This window comes from Bos indicus, chromosome 6 (assembly GCF_029378745.1).
Source record: "Bos indicus isolate NIAB-ARS_2022 breed Sahiwal x Tharparkar chromosome 6, NIAB-ARS_B.indTharparkar_mat_pri_1.0, whole genome shotgun sequence".
Classification (NCBI taxonomy): Eukaryota; Metazoa; Chordata; class Mammalia; order Artiodactyla; family Bovidae; genus Bos; species Bos indicus.
Genome location: NC_091765.1, coordinates 25,937,461 through 25,955,305, shown reverse-complemented (window position 1 = coordinate 25,955,305; position 17,845 = coordinate 25,937,461). Strand labels below are relative to the sequence as shown.

The window sequence follows — 17,845 nt, the reverse complement described above, 5'->3', positions numbered from 1 at the left end:
AAACATTATTTTGTTAAATGGAGTCATTACTAAGCAAATCAGGACATAGGGACTGCTTTATTGAAATTACTATTAGGATATATATGTAATATATATATTACACTGTGATTGTAGCTGAACTTGTATGTTTAATAGTATTATCAGTTCAGTCGCTTAGTTGTCCGATTCTTTGTAACCCCATGGACTGCAGCATGCCAGGCCTCCCTGTTTATCACCAACTCCCAGAGTTTACTCAAACTCATGTCCATTGAGTCAGTGATGCCAGCCAACCAACTCATCCTCTGTTGTCCCCTTCTCCTCCTGCCTCCAATCTTTCCCAGCATCAGGGTCTTTTCCAAGGAGTCAGTTCTTCGCATCAGGTCACCAAAGTACTGGAGCTTCAGCATCAGTCCTTCCAATGAATATTAAGGACTGATTTCCTATAGGATGGACTGGTTTGATCTCCTTGCAGTCCAAGGGACTCTCAAGAGTCTTCTACAACACCACAGTTCAAAAGTATCAATTCTTTGACACTCAGCTTTCTTTATAGTCCAACTCTCACATCCACACGTGACTACTGGAAAAACCATAACTTTGAGTATATGGACCTTTGTTGGCAAAGTAATATCTCTGCTTTTTAAAATGCTGTCTCAGTTGGTCATAACTTTCCTTCCAATGAGTAAGCGTCTTTTAATTTCATGGCTGCAGTCACCATCTGCAATGATTTTGGAGCCCCCCAAAATAAAGTCTGTCATTGTTTCCACTGTTTCCCCATCTATTTGCTATGAAGTGATGGGACCAGATGCCATGATCTGAGTTTTCTGAATGTTGAGTTTTAAGCCAACTTTTTCACTCTCCTCTTTCACTTTCATCAAAAAGCTCTTTAGTTCTTCACTTTCTGCCATAAAGGTGGTGTCATCTGCATATCTGAGGTTATTGATATTTCTCCCGGCAATCCTGATTCCAGCTTGTGCTTCATCCAGCCCAGCATTTCTCATGATGTACTCTGCATATAGGTTAAATAAGCAGAGTGACGATATACAGCCTTGACATACTCCTTTCCCAATTTGGAAATAGTATTATAAAAAGACATATTTTCCTGAAATATTCATGTATGCTGACAAGTCTCTTATACTATGCTTTTCAGTTTCATCTAGTTATAAAATGATTCTTAATCATTTAAAATGCACTCCTCCCTTGTATCCTCCCTTTCACTATTTCTTTCCTAATCAAGTAACTTACATTATGCAATGAGCTGTTTTCAAAACCTAATTCAACTTATCTTGGAACAAGTGCTTTTTAAAAATATTTACATTTGAATCCAAAAAAAAAAATGGTTACGTGTTAAAGGCTATCCATAAAATTAATATTAGTGTAGGAAATGCATGTGTCATATCTTTATGTCTAAATCTACTGTGTAAAATTCTTTTAAAAAGTCTTTATTCCAACATAAAAATCCAAGTATATATATATGTATATGTACTTGATATATATTATATATGTACTTATATGTATGTTATATATTACATATATACAATCTTAAAATATGTAATTTTGGCTTTAGAACATGTAAGTTAAAAATGTTAATATTGCTGACCTAAGAACCCAGATAATTCCCAGGTGCTCATAAGACACTGAATGTTTATTTCATGAAGACTATATATCTTCATATATATATATCTGTCTTCAATCTTGTGCTTCTGCTTGTATTTATGAAACAGATCCATGGTCACAGCAGAGAAAGTATAAAAAGGGAAGGTCCAGGTCACCATTACACAACACAGACCTTCTGTCACCTAGAACCTCAAAATGTCAGGACTGAATTTAACTAAGGTAATAACTGTGCAAAATGAGAGCAAGCATGCCCCTGTTCACTGCAGCACTGTTTACAATAGCCAAGATGTGGAAACAACCTGTGTCCATGAATGGATGAATGAATGAAGTGTGTGTGTGTGTATAATGGAATATTTAGTCATAAAAGAATGAAATTTTGCCATTTGCAACAAAACGGATGGCCTCAAGGGCATTATGCTAAGTGAAATGAGTCAGTCCAAGACAAATGCTATATGATCTCACTTGTATGTGGAATCTAAAATAACAACAACTTCATAGATACAGAGAACAGATTAGTGGTTGCCATAAGCAGGATTATGGGGTGGTAGAAATAGGTGAAGGGAATCAAAAGTTAAAAAAACAAGTAAGCAAACAAAACCTAATCTTCAAGGATCAGAAGAAAACACACTTTTAAAAGCACTTTAAAAACTATAAAGTAAGGAAATTTTGTGGCAATACTTGAAGAAGTGAGGGGGTTTGTGATGAAATAAAAATACCTAAGATGAAATCAATCTACTATTAAAAAATCAGAGGTTTTAAAAATTGGTTTTATAGGACAATGACACAATAAGTCTAAGAAGAAGACTTATTCTTTTTGTAAGTCTATATCAATCTTGCTACATAAAATAATATAAAATATGAAGGAAACATACATTTATAAATATTAAATTTAAAAAGTAGCCTATGGGGAGAAGACAAAATAACCATAAAAAAGAAGGTACCTTTGTCCTGAGTTAAGCAGTTCAAATCTTTCATTGATTTTTCTAAAAGGTAAATCATGTGTTATCAATTTGTCCAGGTCAAATTTCTTTTCCAGGAAATCAGTCACTAGGTTTGGAACATAATTTCTGCTTTTCCAACCTGTAAACAAGCTCATGTGTTCTCTTTGCTGCTGCTGCTGAGTCGCTTCAGACTTTACTAAATGATTTTTATATTTTTTTATCTTCTATTTGTTCCTTCTCTCTCTTGCCCTGTTACCTCTACCCTGGGTGATGCTATTCTCAGCAGCACACAATGGAACTGCATTTCTCCCTTCTTAAGAAACAAATGCAGAAACCCCATGGAAAACCTTTCTTGCCCCCACATCTTCTAGCTACCCCATATCTCTTCTCCTTTTGCAGAAAAACTACTTTACAGGAAGAATTGTCTCCAGTTCAATGTTCTCGGTTCCACTTCCTTTTCTCTTATTTTCTCTTGAGCCCACTCAGTACCTGGCTGCTATAGTTCTTGTCAGGGTCGCCAGAGACACAGACTATGGTCAGTGTGAGCCCAAGCCTTTTCTCTTTCCACAGTACCTGGGACACAAAAAAAGAGAGGCTGGTTGGTACAGATGAGATTCTTCAGAGAGGGCTCTTTAGAGAAAATAAGACTACTTGAGAAATAAACAATAAGAGATATAAGTTGAGCTTCCTCACTTTGACTATTTGTGTGACGTGGGGATATTATGGATTATTGATGAGTTAGAAGTAGAATTCACATATTAACTGAATGTCTTTTGAGTATATGCTAAGTACCAGGTGGCTTCCCTGATGGCTCAGATGGTAAAGAATCCACCTGCAATATAGGAGACGTGGGTTCAATCCCTTGGTTGGGAAGATAACCTGGAGAAGAAAATGGCAACCCACTCCAGTATTCTTCCCTGGAGAATCCCATGGACAGAGAAGCCTGGTGGGCTACAGTCCATGGGTTTGCAAAGAGTTGGACATGACTGAGTGACCAACACTTTCACTTTAAGTACCAGGTACCATTTCAGAGATGGGAACATGATGGGGGTCAAAATGCCCTGTCCCTAATCTCAGGAAGAACAGGAAGCCTAAGAATCCTCTCCCTTTAGTCCAGGGAGACTGACAGTAAACAAATACTGCAGAGCACATCATCAATGACAAGACCGAAGGAGAAAAACAGAGTAGGAGCAGTAGGTTGTGCAGAGGCCGAGGCTAGGCAGGTGGGGAGGGAATGTGATTTTTCAAAGCTTAGGGAAGGCCAGTCTGATAGGGTAACATCTGAACAAAAACATAAAGGACAGGAACTATCCAGAAATCTTGGGGTAAAGTAGTTCAGGGAGAAGGCAGAGTCATTATAAAGGTGTTGAGGTGAAGTGTTGGCCAATGAGAACAGTGAGGAGGCCAGTGTGGCAAGAAAAGAGCAAGAGCAGTAGTAGCAGCTGGGGTCAGAGGGCCGGATCATAGGGGGCCTTTCGGCCATTGCATGTTTGAGAGTTTATTCTGAGTGAGAAAGAAAGACATTAGAGAAGACATTAGAAGAAGACATGGGAGAAGGGTGACCTGATCGGATTTCCCTTTTAATAGTCTCACTCTCTGGCTGCTCTGTAGGGAATACTCTAGGAGACAAAGGGCAAAAGCAGGCAGACCATTTAAGTCATTGATGTCACGCAGGAAGAGGTGATGGTGACTTGGACGAGTGATGGTGCTGGTGAGAAATGATCAAATCCTGGGTATACTTTGAAGGCATAGACAACAGGCTTTGCTGAAATAGTCATGCTTTGAGAGAAAGAGCATAACCCAGGGTTTGAGGCCTGATTAACAGGAATGATGGAGTCATCATTTATTGAGATGGGACAGCTGGGAGGCAGGAGTGGTTTGGGGCAGGTAAAGTTCACATGTCTATCAACTGTCCAAGTGGACGTGCCAGGTAGGCAACCTTTGTATCTTCAGGTCTAGGCTGAAGACATAAACTTAAGTGTTATGGGTAGAGTGTATTTAAAGTCTTGAGACCACAGAAAATCACCTTGGAAGGAAGTGTAAATAATGAGAAGAGGACTGAGCGCTGAACCTTAGGACACACCAAAGTTAGAATCTTAGGGATGTACGGGAACCCAGCAAAGATTCCTGGAAGAAGTGACCAATGAGGAAGGAAGAGGAGGAGGAATAAAGGAGAAAGAAGAGGAGGAGGAAGAACAATAGCAGCAACAACAAAGTAATATCTAGAAGTGAGGTGAAAAGAGTGTTTGAGAAAAAGGGAGCCATCAGCTATATCAAATCCTACTGATAGTTCATTTAAGACCAGGACTGAGTTGACCATTGTCTGTGTCAGTCTTTCTGGTGTTAATTTCAATCATCCCCATAAAATAGGACAATCCCTTTTATTTTGGGTTTAGATCCAGAACTTTCTGTTGATGCTATTTAGTGAATCAAATAAATTCTATTTTTCATACACATTCTCACGTATGTTGAAAATAATAGATTAAATCAGAAATTTCTGTTCCATAAAATCATCCCAATAGGGAGTGCTGGAGCCTCTCATTCGGGCCTTAGGAGAACTTGAGTTGCGGATGCTAATACTAAAAATATGCCCACCAATACTAGCACTAAATCAAGGTAGGGGGATTATCTTTTGTATCATATGGCCACAGTCTCTTTTTAGATCACTTCATAACCATTCTTGGAAGAAAGACTTTTCAGGGAAGATATGATGAGAAAACAGACTTCTCATTGTCAACAGAGTTAAAGCCACACTCTCAGGCCAGAGGCTCTGTCGTTCTTACCTTCAAAAATGCACCCTTTCCACATGTGTCCAGTGAAGAGCAGCACTGGGTGGACGTGAGCATCTTGGCTGATGGAGGAGCCCCTGCCACCACACTGACCACTTAGTTCATGCTGCAGATGCAAAGGCATCAATCCAAGTGTAGAATGAAGGAGAATGTGTCTCATCTCATGTTATAGACTCAGAAATACCCTATGTACATTCTGGTTCTAATAGTTGATTTATTTTCCAAGTCATGAAGTAAAATTAGGCCCACATGCCTTTTGCTTTATGCTTATTTTTAAAAAATTCTTAACACAATTTTAGTCACAACTTAAACTTGTTCATACATTTGACTTTTAAGGCAGAAAGTAGAATGTGGTCAGTGTTCATGGCATTTTCAGTTTACCATGGACCAAAATGCAGGGGAAAATTTCCTATATTTTCAGAACAATATCACCACTGAGAAGGTTTAGAAAGCCATTTGAACTAAACTAAATCAAATTACCTATACTGAATCAATTGACCCAGTTTTCTTTTATTAAACTTTAATATGAAAATGAAATCAAATGTTAAAATGTAGGACAAAGAAATCCCTTTCTCGGTTGCATCTCTGAGACTAATCCCACATTTGCTGGTCATCCACCCATTAACTATTCGTTAATGGTTTTTCTGAATACTTGATAGGTTGTAGCAATAGATATTATTTATTAGAGATACATGTTCATTAAAGTATCATCTGGAAATCAACAGACCCTAACAATATCCAATATTGCATATTGACTGTATAAACGTGGTATTTGTTGCTATGTAATAATTCTAAGTGACACCAGGGAAGGGGAATAACAACAGTGGTAAAGACTACTTATTCCTAAGGTACCAAAAGTATTAGAGCAATTTTAGTCTACTGCTCAATTGGAGCAGAATTGACTGTGTCCCATATTGTCCCATATTGCAGTTCTCCCTTCTTACTGTGGAAGGGATGCATTTTTGAAGGTAGGAACAACAGAGCCTCTGGCCTGAGAGTGCGGCTTTAACTCTGTTGACAATGAGAAGTCTGTTTTCTCATCATATCTCCCCTGAAAAGTCTTTCTTCCAAGAATGGATATGAAGTGATCTAAAACGAGACTGTGCTCATAATGATACAAAAGATAATCCCCCTACCCTGATTTAGTGCTAGTATTGGTGGGCATATTTTTATGCCCACCAATCTAAGCAGATCTAAGAAGATCTGCTTAGATCTTCTGACCTCAGATCTAAGCAGAAGTCTGGTGCTGCTGACTGCCACAAGGGAGGTGTATTTTAGAGAACTGAAGGCTTCTATTTTGAGAGAATTCAGATAAGAGACGGAGCAGGCAATGGCAACCCACTCCAGTACTCTTGCCTGGATAATCCCATGGATGAAGGAGCCTGGTGGGCTGCAGTCCATGGGGTCAAGAAGAGTCGGACACGACTGAGCGACTTCACTTTCACTTTCCACTTTCATGCATTGGAGAAGGAAATGGCAACCCACTCCAGTGTTCTTGGCTGGAGAATCCCAGGGACCAGGGAGCCTGGTAGGCTGCCATCTATGGGGTCGCACAGAGTTGGACACCACTGAAGTGACTTAGCAGCAGCAGCAGCAGATAAGAGAAGGTAAAGGTCAGGTATACAGTGAGAAATTGGCTACACCATGGTTTTGAGGGAAGATGGCCAAATTTGGAATAGCCCCTCTACCCATGCCCTTTGCTCCTGCTCTTTCCCCAGAGAGTCACTTTAGGCTATTTGGCTTACAAAAGTTCAAGAGATGTAATCATTGTTCAAAAAAAAAAAGAAAAAAAAAAAATGCCATATATACAAAGCAGAGTAATACTTGAACAATTTTCCCTGATGGTTGACTCCCTCGCAGTGTGGTCACAGGAGAGTGGTATGATGTGATACTTAACTTTACAGGTAGACCTGCATGTTGGCTTTTGTGTGGCTTCAGGCACAACTGCTTCATGATTACCGGGTATTTTGCCTAATAGGTAGTTACTATTAGTAAAGCTATGGAAAATGAGTTTACCTTTGTGCAATCAAGGTAGCTTGTGTATTGTGTGGCTCCCGTATCATGGCTCTTACCATAGTTTCAAGATGCCCAATAACTTCAAAACTGCAGCCTGTAGTGTCACCTGTCATTTCTGACAGCACCTCACTGATGGGCTTGGTGAAGTCCTTGGGGCTGATGCACTCAGTGGCTCCTACAGCCATGGCCTTTTCAAATTTGTCTTTGTTGAGGTCAGCCCCAACGATCCTGGATGCACCAGCTGAATTACAGCCCATGATGACCGAAAGGCCAACTCCTCCCAGGCCAAAGACCACACACATTGAGCTAGGGGTGACCTGTGGGGAGACAAGTCGTGTAAATGCTAGACCTAGGGTAAAAAGGTAGAACCTGCAAACTATCTCCAATCTTAGAATATGAAATTCAGAAGATCACTTTGATGAGTTACTAGGACCGAATGACTCATTCTCGTGACAGTGCCACAAAGAGAACCAGAAACAGCACAAACCCATGCCAAATTTGTTTTAGATTTGGTTTAACCAGCATGTTCTTAGTGATCATAACTGAGTCTTTTGTAAATAAATTATTTTTCATCAAAGTTGAACCTCCATGTTGCAATAGATTATCGATCCATGCATAGCTTCAGACAGAAAATATAGTTAAATCAGTTGGGGGATTTGTACCCTGTACTATGTATTATTAGGGTTTCCCTTGTGGCTCATATGGTAAAGAATCTGCCCGTCATGCAGGAGACCCAGGTTCAATCCCTGGGTTGGGAAGATCTCTTGGAGAAGGGAATGGCTACTGATTTCAGTATTGTTGCCTGGAGAATTCCAGTGGACTATGCAACCAGCACATAGTCCCTGGGTTGCAAAGAGTCAGATGTGACTGAGCAACTAACACTTTTACTTCATGCTATATTAAAGAAGATTCTAGCCAAAAGTCATCTTCCTGCTATGCTATGCTAAGTCACTTCAGTCGTGTCCGACTCTGTGTGACCCCATAGACAGTAGCCTACCAGGCTCCCCCATCCCTGGGATTCTCCAGGCAAGAACACTGGAGTGGGTTGCCATTTCCTTCTCCAATGCAGAAAAGTGAAAAGTGAAAGTGAAGCCGCTCAGTTGTGTCCGACTCTTAGCAACCCCATGGACTGTAGCCTACCAGGCTCTTCCATCCATGGGATTTTCTAGGCAAGAGTACTGGAGTGGGGTGCCATTGCCTTCTCCGCATCTTCCTGCTAGAACACTCTTAATCCTATTACACAGCAGCGAGCAAGGAAACCTGAAAACAGAAAGACCTGTATCTATATATGCATGTGTTTTGAAATGTCTAAACTTATAAGCAGAGATTTATGTGGGTAAGACAATGGCACCCAACTCCAGTACTCTTGCCTGGATAATCCCATGGATGGAGGAGCCTGGTGGGCTGCAGTCCATGGGGTCAAGAAGAGTCGGACACGACTGAGCAACTTCACTTTCACTTTTCACTTTCATGCATTGGAGAAGGAAATGGCAACCCACTCCAGTGTTCTTGCCTGGAGAATCCCAGGGACAGGGGAGCCTGGTGGGCTGCTGTCTCTGTGGTCCCACAGAGTCGGTCACAACTGAAGCGACTTAGCAGCAGCAGCATGTGGGTACAGAGGTGCCATACGCACTCTCCATGAGCTGTAATTTCATCTGTGGCCTCCCAAGCTCTCGGTTCAGTTCCTGAACTTGGAGCTTTGAAATCCATGTGGCCATTCTCTCAAATATCATTCATCATTCACTCATCCACACAACACATTTTATTGATGACTTCTTTGTGGTCAGAAACTAAACTGGGCATGTTCTGCCTTTTCTCGTAATTTCTCTGGTAGTTTTACTAGCACAGTAAAAAAGTAGAATACTAATTTAAACTATATCCAACATCCCTTCTCTCATCTCTTTCTTGGAATAAATCTGTTTCAACAGCCATATGTATATTTTCCACAAACTCCTCACCTTTTTAGTCTTCCACATATTTGGACATCCCTTTCCTTTATTCATTCATACATCTCTTTTTTTCCCCAATTATTATTTATTGAGTCATTACTATGTCCAGGCTCCTTGCTAAGCAGTGCAGTGAACAGAGACTTGGCCCACACCTTTCTGGAGCTTGTGGGCTAACGAAAAGAAGAGGTATGAGAACTTGAGATTTGGGACCATACTATTAATGAAGCAGTCATGTTACCTTGAATAACAGAAAGAGATTCCTGCTTAGATGTAGTAGATAGAAAGAAATAAAGAACTTCTTTGAGCAAGCAGATGATTTTTTTTTTTGAGAAACCATTTATTTCTCCTTAATTTTTAGATTATATTTTACTAGGATGCAAATCTAAATTGGTAGTCTTTCTGTTTCTTCCCTGGTGGCTCAGTGATAAAGAATTTGCCTGCAATGCAGGAGACCTGGGTTCAATTTCTGGCTCAGGAAGAACCCCCTGGAGACAGGAATGGCTACCCAGGAATGGCCACCCAGGAATGGCCATCCAGTATTCTTGCCAGGAGAATCCCATGGACAGAGGAGCCTGGCAGTCTACAGTCCATGGGATCACAAAGAGTCAGGCAAGACTGAGCAGCTAACACTTTCACTTTCCTGTTTCTTCCAGTATTGTATCTTTTCCCAGCAGGTGATCTTTAAACTGAGAATAATGTTAATGAAGCAGCCACATAAGGGCTCAGTAGATGAGCATTCCAGACAATCAGAATACTTCGTGTAAATATTTTCATGCAAGACAGAGACAGCTCAGCAGGCTTACAGATCTCATGAGAGGCAAGTGTGAGTGGATCATAGTGGGTTAGATGAGATTGTTCCAAGAATGGGAGCTATTGAAGGATTTTTAACAAAAGGGTGGGAAGATTTGGGAGAATGGCATTGAAACATGTATAATATCATGTATGAAACGAGTTGCCAGTCCAGGTTCGATGCACGATACTGGATGCTTGGGGCTGGTGCACTGGGATGACCCAGAGGGATGGTATGGGGATGGAGGAGGGAGGAGGGTTCAGGATGGGGAACACATGTATACCTGTGGCGGATCCATTTCGATATTTGGCAAAACTAATACAATATTGTAAAGTTTAAAAATAAAATAAAATTTAAAAAAATATAATGCAGACCAATTTATGTTTTATAAAATTACTCTGATTTGTAAATGGAGACTTACTGGAGATTGTCCAGAGGAGTAATGAAAACAATAAAAGGAAGGCCATTGCATCCAGTGAAGATATGATGAAGAAAGTGGAAAGATTTAAAATATACCTTGTAGGTAAAGTTAGCAGGACTTGCTGCTGGATTGTATATAAGGTGATGGAGAGGGAAGATCGAGGATGAAGAAAATTAGAGTGGGCATAAATATGTCTGGGTGACAGGGAGGAAGAAAATTAAGAATTCCATTTGATACATACTCAGTTTGAGATACCTGTGAGATCCTCAAAGGGAGATGTCAGGTATGGCATTGGATGAAAGAATTTGGGGTTCAGAGAGAGTACTGGAGATAGAAATTTCAACTCAACTAATATATGGACCATTTTTTAGACTTTGGAGTTGGATGAGACCACCACATATGCGATTGTTTGTGGGAATGGTTTAGTTTATGAATTTTGTGTTATTTTACCCACTTCTTCTATTTATTAAGAGTGACATAGAGAGTCAGTTTAGTTGCTCAGTTGTGTCTGACTCTTCGTGACCCCAGGCACTGCAGCATGCCGGGCTTCCCTGCCCATCACCAACTCCTGGAGCCTGCTCAAACTCCTGTCCATTGAGTTGGTCATGCCTTCCAACCATCTCATCCTCTGTCATCTTCTTCTCCTCCTGTCTTCAACCTTTCCCAGCTTCAGGGTCTTTTCCAGTGAGTTAGTTCTTTGCATCAAGTGGCCAAAGTACTGGAGCTTCAGCTTCAGCGTCAGTCCTTCTAATGAATATTCAGGACTGATTTCCTTTAAAATTGACTGGTTTGATCTCCTTGCAGTCCAAGGGACTCTCAAGAGTCTTCTCCAACACCACAGTTCAAAAGCATCAATTCTTCAGGACTCAGCCTTCTTTATGGTCCACATCCATACATGACTACTGGAAAAACCATAGCTTTGACTCTATAGATGGACCTTTGTAGGTAAAGTGATGTCTCTGCTTTTTAATATGCTGTCTATGTTGGTCATCGGAGAAGGCAATGGCACCCCACTCCAGTACTCTTGCCTGGAAGATCCCATGGACGGAGGAGCCTGGTAGGCTGCAGTCCATGGGGTCGCTAAGAGTCGGACACGACTGAGCGCCTTCCCTTTCACTTTTCACTTTCATGCATTGGAGAAGGCAATGGCAACCCACTCCAGTGTTCTTGCCTGGAGAATCCCAGGGACGTGGGAGCCTGGTGGGCTGCCGTCTCTGGGGTCGCACAGAGTCGGACACGACTAAAGCGACTTAGCAGCAGCAGCAGGTTGGTCATAGCTTTTCTTCCAAGAAGCAAGTGTCTTTTAGTTTCATGGCTGTAGTCAGCAACTGCAGTGATTTTGGAGCCCAAGAAAATAAAAGTCTGTCACTGTTTCCATTGCTTCCCTGTCTATTTGCCATGAAGTGATGGGCCCAGATGCCATGATCTTAGTTTTTTGAATGCTGAGTTTTAAGCCAGCTTTTTCACTCTCCTCTTTCACTTTCATCAAGAGGCTCCTCAGTTTCTCTGACATAAGTTGAGTCCAAATAATCACTCTTAAGCTTTCACATTTTCATACTATATATGCTAGCCATTAGAGGTTGCATTTTGTCCCCCCACCTAACTACTTATTCATATGTTGAAGTCTTAACTCCCAGTACCTCAGAATGTGATCTCATTTGGAGATAGGGTTTTTGCAGAAGTAATAAACTTTAAAATAAAGTAATTAGATGGGTTCTAATCCAGTATGATTGATTTCCTTATAAAAAGGGAAAATTTGGATAAAAAGACTGGCATAAAAGGAAGGTGATATGAGGAGACATTGGGAGAAGATGGCCAAGGAGAGAGACCTGGAACAGATATTTCATTCACAGCCCTTAGAAGAAACCAGTCCTGCCAGTACTTTGATTTGGGGTTCCTAGTTTCCAGAATGTGAGACAATAAGTTTCTGTTGTTTAAGCCACCCCGTCTGCGGTGGTTTGCTACAACAGCCCTAGCAAGTTAACACACCAGCATTAATAGTTATTTTGTGAAAAAAGATTAATTTTAGATGTGAATCTAAATTTTAGAAAAAAATCTGAAGGAAATACAGAAGAAACAAAATTAAATCTAGAGATTTTATTTTCTCTTATTCAGAAATAAAATTTTGAATCTGAATTTTTCATTTTCTTCCAGTTGATTTGGCATTGTGTAGAAACAGCCTGCATAGGAGATGCTTTCAACAGTTTTGTTTTGTTTTTTTTTTTAATTTCAGTTTTCCTAAATAAAAAAAATCATTTAAAAAATAAAATAGGAACTAGCCCACCCTGCTTCTTACCTTGCCAATCTTAATAGTGGCCCTGTATCCAGTGGAAAATCCACATCCAGTTAAACAGACTTTCTCAGGAGGAGCTGCATCATCACTCTTAGCAATGGAAGTTTCATCCACCGCCGTGTACTCAATGAATGTACTGGTGCTCAAGAAGTGATAGACTGGCTTGCCCTTGCATGTAAATCTGGTGCTGCCATCAGCCAGGACTCCATGACCAGTGATGCTGTTTGATATGTCAAATACTCACATTAATTCAATTCAAAAATTAGCACAGGAACAATTAAATGGCATTAGAGAAAAGTGACTGAAACCTACTCTGTCCTTATACAAGGGTTGCCATCTGGGTTGCGACAAGCATTGCATTCTCTACACTGAGGCAGAAAGTGGGGGATGACTTTGTCATCTAGAGAGAAAACATGATATAATGTGTTGGTCATTAATGTTAAAGGATAAAATAGACAAATGTGAATTGAGCCCATGCCACATGCAAGAAGCCTAAGAGTAGAGGCATGCCTTGGAGATATCACAGGTTCAGTTCTAGACCATTGTTGTAAAGTGAGTCACACAAATTTTTTGCTTTCCCAGTGCATGAAAAAAATCATGCTCATACTATCCTGTAGTCTATTAAGTATGCCATAGCATTGTGTAAAATAGCAGTGTATATATCTTAATTTAAAATTTTGCTATTGGAAAAATGGCACTGATAGACTTGATTGAGGCAGGGTTGCCTCAAACTTTCAATTTGTTAAAAAAAATGCACTTTCTTAGAAGCATAATAAAGCCAAGTGCAATAAAAAAAGGTATGCCTGTATTCTAAAGTTTATAAGCACACCAAATTTGTTTGCTAAAGTTTGAGACTTTGCCAAATTAAATTTCACTCTATACAACCCATTTTCCTTGTGTTCTTTTATCCTCCTCAATTCATTAAGGCTCCTCTAATAATTCCTAGTTTGCACTATTTCCTTTGATAGGATAGACAACCCTACTTATCTCAGACTTGTGGCTCGACATTTGCACACCTGGTTTCACTGTAGTGACTCCTTCTCCAATGCTGTCTACAACCCCAGTGGCTTCATGTCCCACAATCACTGAAAACTTAGACACTGTTGCTCCCTTTTATCACATGGTCATCTGTTTGACAGATTCCCATTGCCAACATCTGGGTTCAAAGATAAGAACATTCACCAACCAGCAAAGGGGTTGTTTTACAGTTGGGAAGACATTTATCTCTGTCTTGAAAAGACTATAATTGTTTATGCTGGATGACTGCCCAATATAATAGTGTTGATTCTCAAATTCTGAGCTCAGGATCAACCATCAAACCAAAATCTCTCTCTTTAAGGAATTTATAGTACTGCTGCCTCTGGCTGTATTTTTGAATCTCAGTCTTTTTGAAGTAAACTGATGCTCCTGTGAGGGAACTAGAATGCAGTTTGTTACCAGGCACAAAAGTAGATTTTTACAGTTAGTTCCTCCTCTTGATGAAAGACAGAGGGAATGGGAATGGTTTGCAGAAGAGAAGTGAGCAAAATTGTATGTTACCACAGTGCTCAGATAACAAGAGATGGTCAAAGAAAGATGGCAGCAATGACTATTCAATAACCTGGTGATCAAAACAATAGTTAGGCTCTGTCCAAAGGAGTGGGGGGAATGTTCCAGGAAGCTGTCATTTCTCCAGGCACAAATGAGTTCCTTATTCTTTGTGAAAAGTAATCTCAATGTTATTTGATACCCAGAAGATTTTAAAAATAGTCATTAGTGATAATGATTAACCGTTTTTATCAGTGTCAATAAAAATTCAACAAATAAAAGTTATATAGAGCAGATTAGTAGACTTGTTTTTAAAAATCAATAACTAAGTCATTAATTTTATACCCACTATGGCCTTATCAATTAAAAAAAAAACAGAATGAGAATTAATAACTGAAAATTGGGAAACATTTCCTTATTTAAGGATCCCACCTCACAATAATGATATACTCAAAGTAGGGGTGATAGAATTTCAGGCTTATATGCACTCTCAGGTGATTACCTTAATACAGACTTCTTTTGCCTTTGATGGAACAACTTGTATCTCAGTGGAAAAGAGTTTCTTCTGTTCCCATAGCAGAGCCACTTTACATTTAATAACCTAAGAAATTGGTGAGAGTTATAAACAGGCTCCAACCTTGTCTTTGCAGTTACAGACCCTCTGAACGATACGAATCTGAACAGATCACTTTGTAATCTTTAGAGATCATCTTATGTACACCTGTGATATACTAGGAGAGCAGCCCAGAGACACTAACAACTGGATCGTGATCACAGAGTACATGGTAAGCAGGGCTGGATCAGATTCTGAGGTACACCCTTTCCGGCCCTTAGCTTTTTCTCTGCCTGTGCTCACATAATACTTTACTAAACTAGGTTCTTTTACTACCATTTCAAAGTAACAAAATGTCACCTGTGTATCACTCATTCACAAGGGCAGATTTATAAAAGAGAAAATGTTGTTGCTATATCTTCAAGAATCTAAGCCAGTATTTAATAGCTGTGTAATCATGTAGCAATGGTGAGGTTATTAGAAAATTAGCTTGTTTAGAGATGAAGGAAACCATGAACATCATGATGGGTATAGACTGTGAATTCCTGGATGACTGTGTCTTTGCACCTCCTAATCCCTTTTTGTACCCAGCCCAGTTCTTGCATCTCATGGGTCTAGATAGGTGAGGTAAAGCTTCTTATCTCTGCTGCTGCTGCTGCTACTAAGTTGCTTCAGTCGTGTCTGACTCTGTGCGACCCCATGGACATCAGCCCACCAGGCTTCTCCCCTCACAGAAGTGGAAATTAAAGGATGGAGCGTCTCAGTGAAGAGCCTTCAGCTGTTCAACTGGTTTTGGTAGTTATTTAATTAAAGAATTTTGCTGACATTACTGAAATCAGAGAAGGGGAGAGAGAGAGAGATTGTTTTCTTGACTTGGCATCCTCAAGTCTGCTTAGGAATCCTATAAAATATTTTAGTTCATTTGTTCAGACACCAAATGAGTTATCAGTTGTCTTTCATCTTACTTGTCAACTAATACACCATTTCTAAGACCTGCTTTAGATGGAGAGTTACATGGCTCTTTTACAAGAGATTTTGAGAAATGATATGCTGGAAACAGTTGGGACACTGAAAGCCATCAGTGATTTTAACATTCACCCTCTGCCTCTCTGAGGCAAATGTCATGGGTCACAGTGTTGCTGACTCTATTGTTTTATTCCTGTCCTCTTTGTTGTCGTTGTTCAGTCACTCAGTCTTGTCTGACTCTTTGTGAGCCCATGGACTGCAGCACTGTCCTTCACCATCTCCTGGAGCCTGCTCAAACTCATGTCCACTGAGTCAGTGATGCCATCCAACCACCTCATCGTCTGTCATCCCCTTCTCCATCTGCCTTCTATCTTTTCCACCTCTGCCAGCAAGTAATGTCTCTGCTTTTTAATACACTGTCTAGGTGTGTTGTAGCTTTTCTTCTAAGGAGCAAGTGTCTTTTAATTTCATGGCTGCAGTCACCGTCTGCAGCGATGACCCCATGAACAGTATGAAAAGGGTCACAGTGCAATGTGGTCCAATCTTGATGCTAGAAATTTCACATCACAATCCCACACTAATTCCTGCTGGATTAATAGTTGAGATTTAAAGTCAAACTATAAAGTACGTGGAGCATTGAGGAGTTTTTGTGCTTGAGAATGACAGAAAAAAGTCATACTGGAAACATCTACGAATGAACATTTTGTGTCTCAAGAAGTAGTAAATAGCAGTATGTGCCATTGAAAGTCAATTTATGGAAACATTTTGCTTACCAGAACAATTGCCCAGCTATCCTGAAATTCAGTTATTAATAATGTCAATAGAAGCCACATTTTTCCATTTTTCTTATTGAAAAAGCTCCCATATGCTGTTTTATCCTATTTCTACTGGCATTCTCTGAAATCCTAACCCTTTGCTCTCCCTCATGCCCCAGGGTATGCTTGCTCAACAGGCATTTAATTCCCCAAGAAATATCCCCAAGTATTTAATTATGTTAAGATATTCAAGTTCTAACAACCAGACCCACATTATTAGATCATGAGGATACAGAAATGTTCTGCTTAATTTCCCAGCAGTGCCCATTTTGTCTTTCTTTTTGCTCTGTATTTCAGTAAACAGACTTTTTCTGCCTGTTGTTTAGCTCAGTCTGCTGTAAATAACAGCGTCTTGTGCCCTCAGATAAATGGTCTGGCTCAAAAGTTCTGCCTTGAGTGATATGACTCATGTCTTCAAGACTTCCAATGAGCCATAAGCCTCACCCTTGGCAGTCAAGTTTTGAAAAGAAATATGGTAACCTGTAATGATCAAACCATGAGCAGAGCTCTAACAAAGACAAGATAGTCAATCCTATTGAAGATGACTGAAAGTTTTTTTATCCATCTTATTTCTGGGGATATAAAAATATATAAGGTTAGTTTAGCTCAACATAACTCAGTAAAAATGGATTGTGTGCTTCTTTAGCTGCTCTGCAAGGCACAGCTGATTTTAGGGATGTGTGTGTATGTATTTATTGATGTTCTATTAATACTTCACAACACAGAGACTTGATGTAGTTTGTGGAAAACATGTAATTAAACATAAATGAAAACAAGGCCAAGAAAATGTAAAAGATTGGAATAGAAGGTCAAAATTAGAAAAGAGGAGTCAAGGATATATAGAACATGGGTATGGGTAACTATGGTTTCTAGATATTTGAGGGAATAAAAGATATGTAAAATTTGTTAGCTCTGCGTGTGGACAGATTATGGACTGAACCCAAATCACCATTACACACAGCTGTCTTGTACAGTTGTAAAGTTGCGTACAGCACAAAGTCATACAGTGCAGAGGAGAAAGGGAACTGAAGTCCAGCCTGTATCCGGCTCTCAAATGTTAAGGGTTTTCATTTACTTGGCAAGTGTTTCACTCTTCTGAAGTAGTTGTTTAACTACTTTGAGGGACTTTTTCTGAAAATAAGATACAATGGTTCTGGAATCCTTGAGATTTACTGACTATTGATAGGAGAAT

At 39.9% G+C, this 17,845-nt stretch overlaps 1 protein-coding gene across 1 annotated transcript; it reads right to left on the bottom strand.

The window, feature by feature from the left end:
* Positions 1-2,419: 2,419 nt before the first annotated feature.
* On the bottom strand, positions 2,420-16,951 carry ADH7 (alcohol dehydrogenase 7 (class IV), mu or sigma polypeptide). The gene is given in 10 exon segments (XM_070790970.1): positions 2,420-2,673; positions 5,318-5,371; positions 5,374-5,444; positions 7,388-7,656; positions 12,796-13,012; positions 13,105-13,192; positions 13,809-13,896; positions 13,898-13,948; positions 14,822-14,922; positions 16,906-16,951. Coding segments are annotated over 10 exon segments (1,134 nt in total). The 5' UTR covers positions 16,922-16,951; the 3' UTR covers positions 2,420-2,494.
* Between the last annotated feature and the right edge of the window lie 894 nt (positions 16,952-17,845).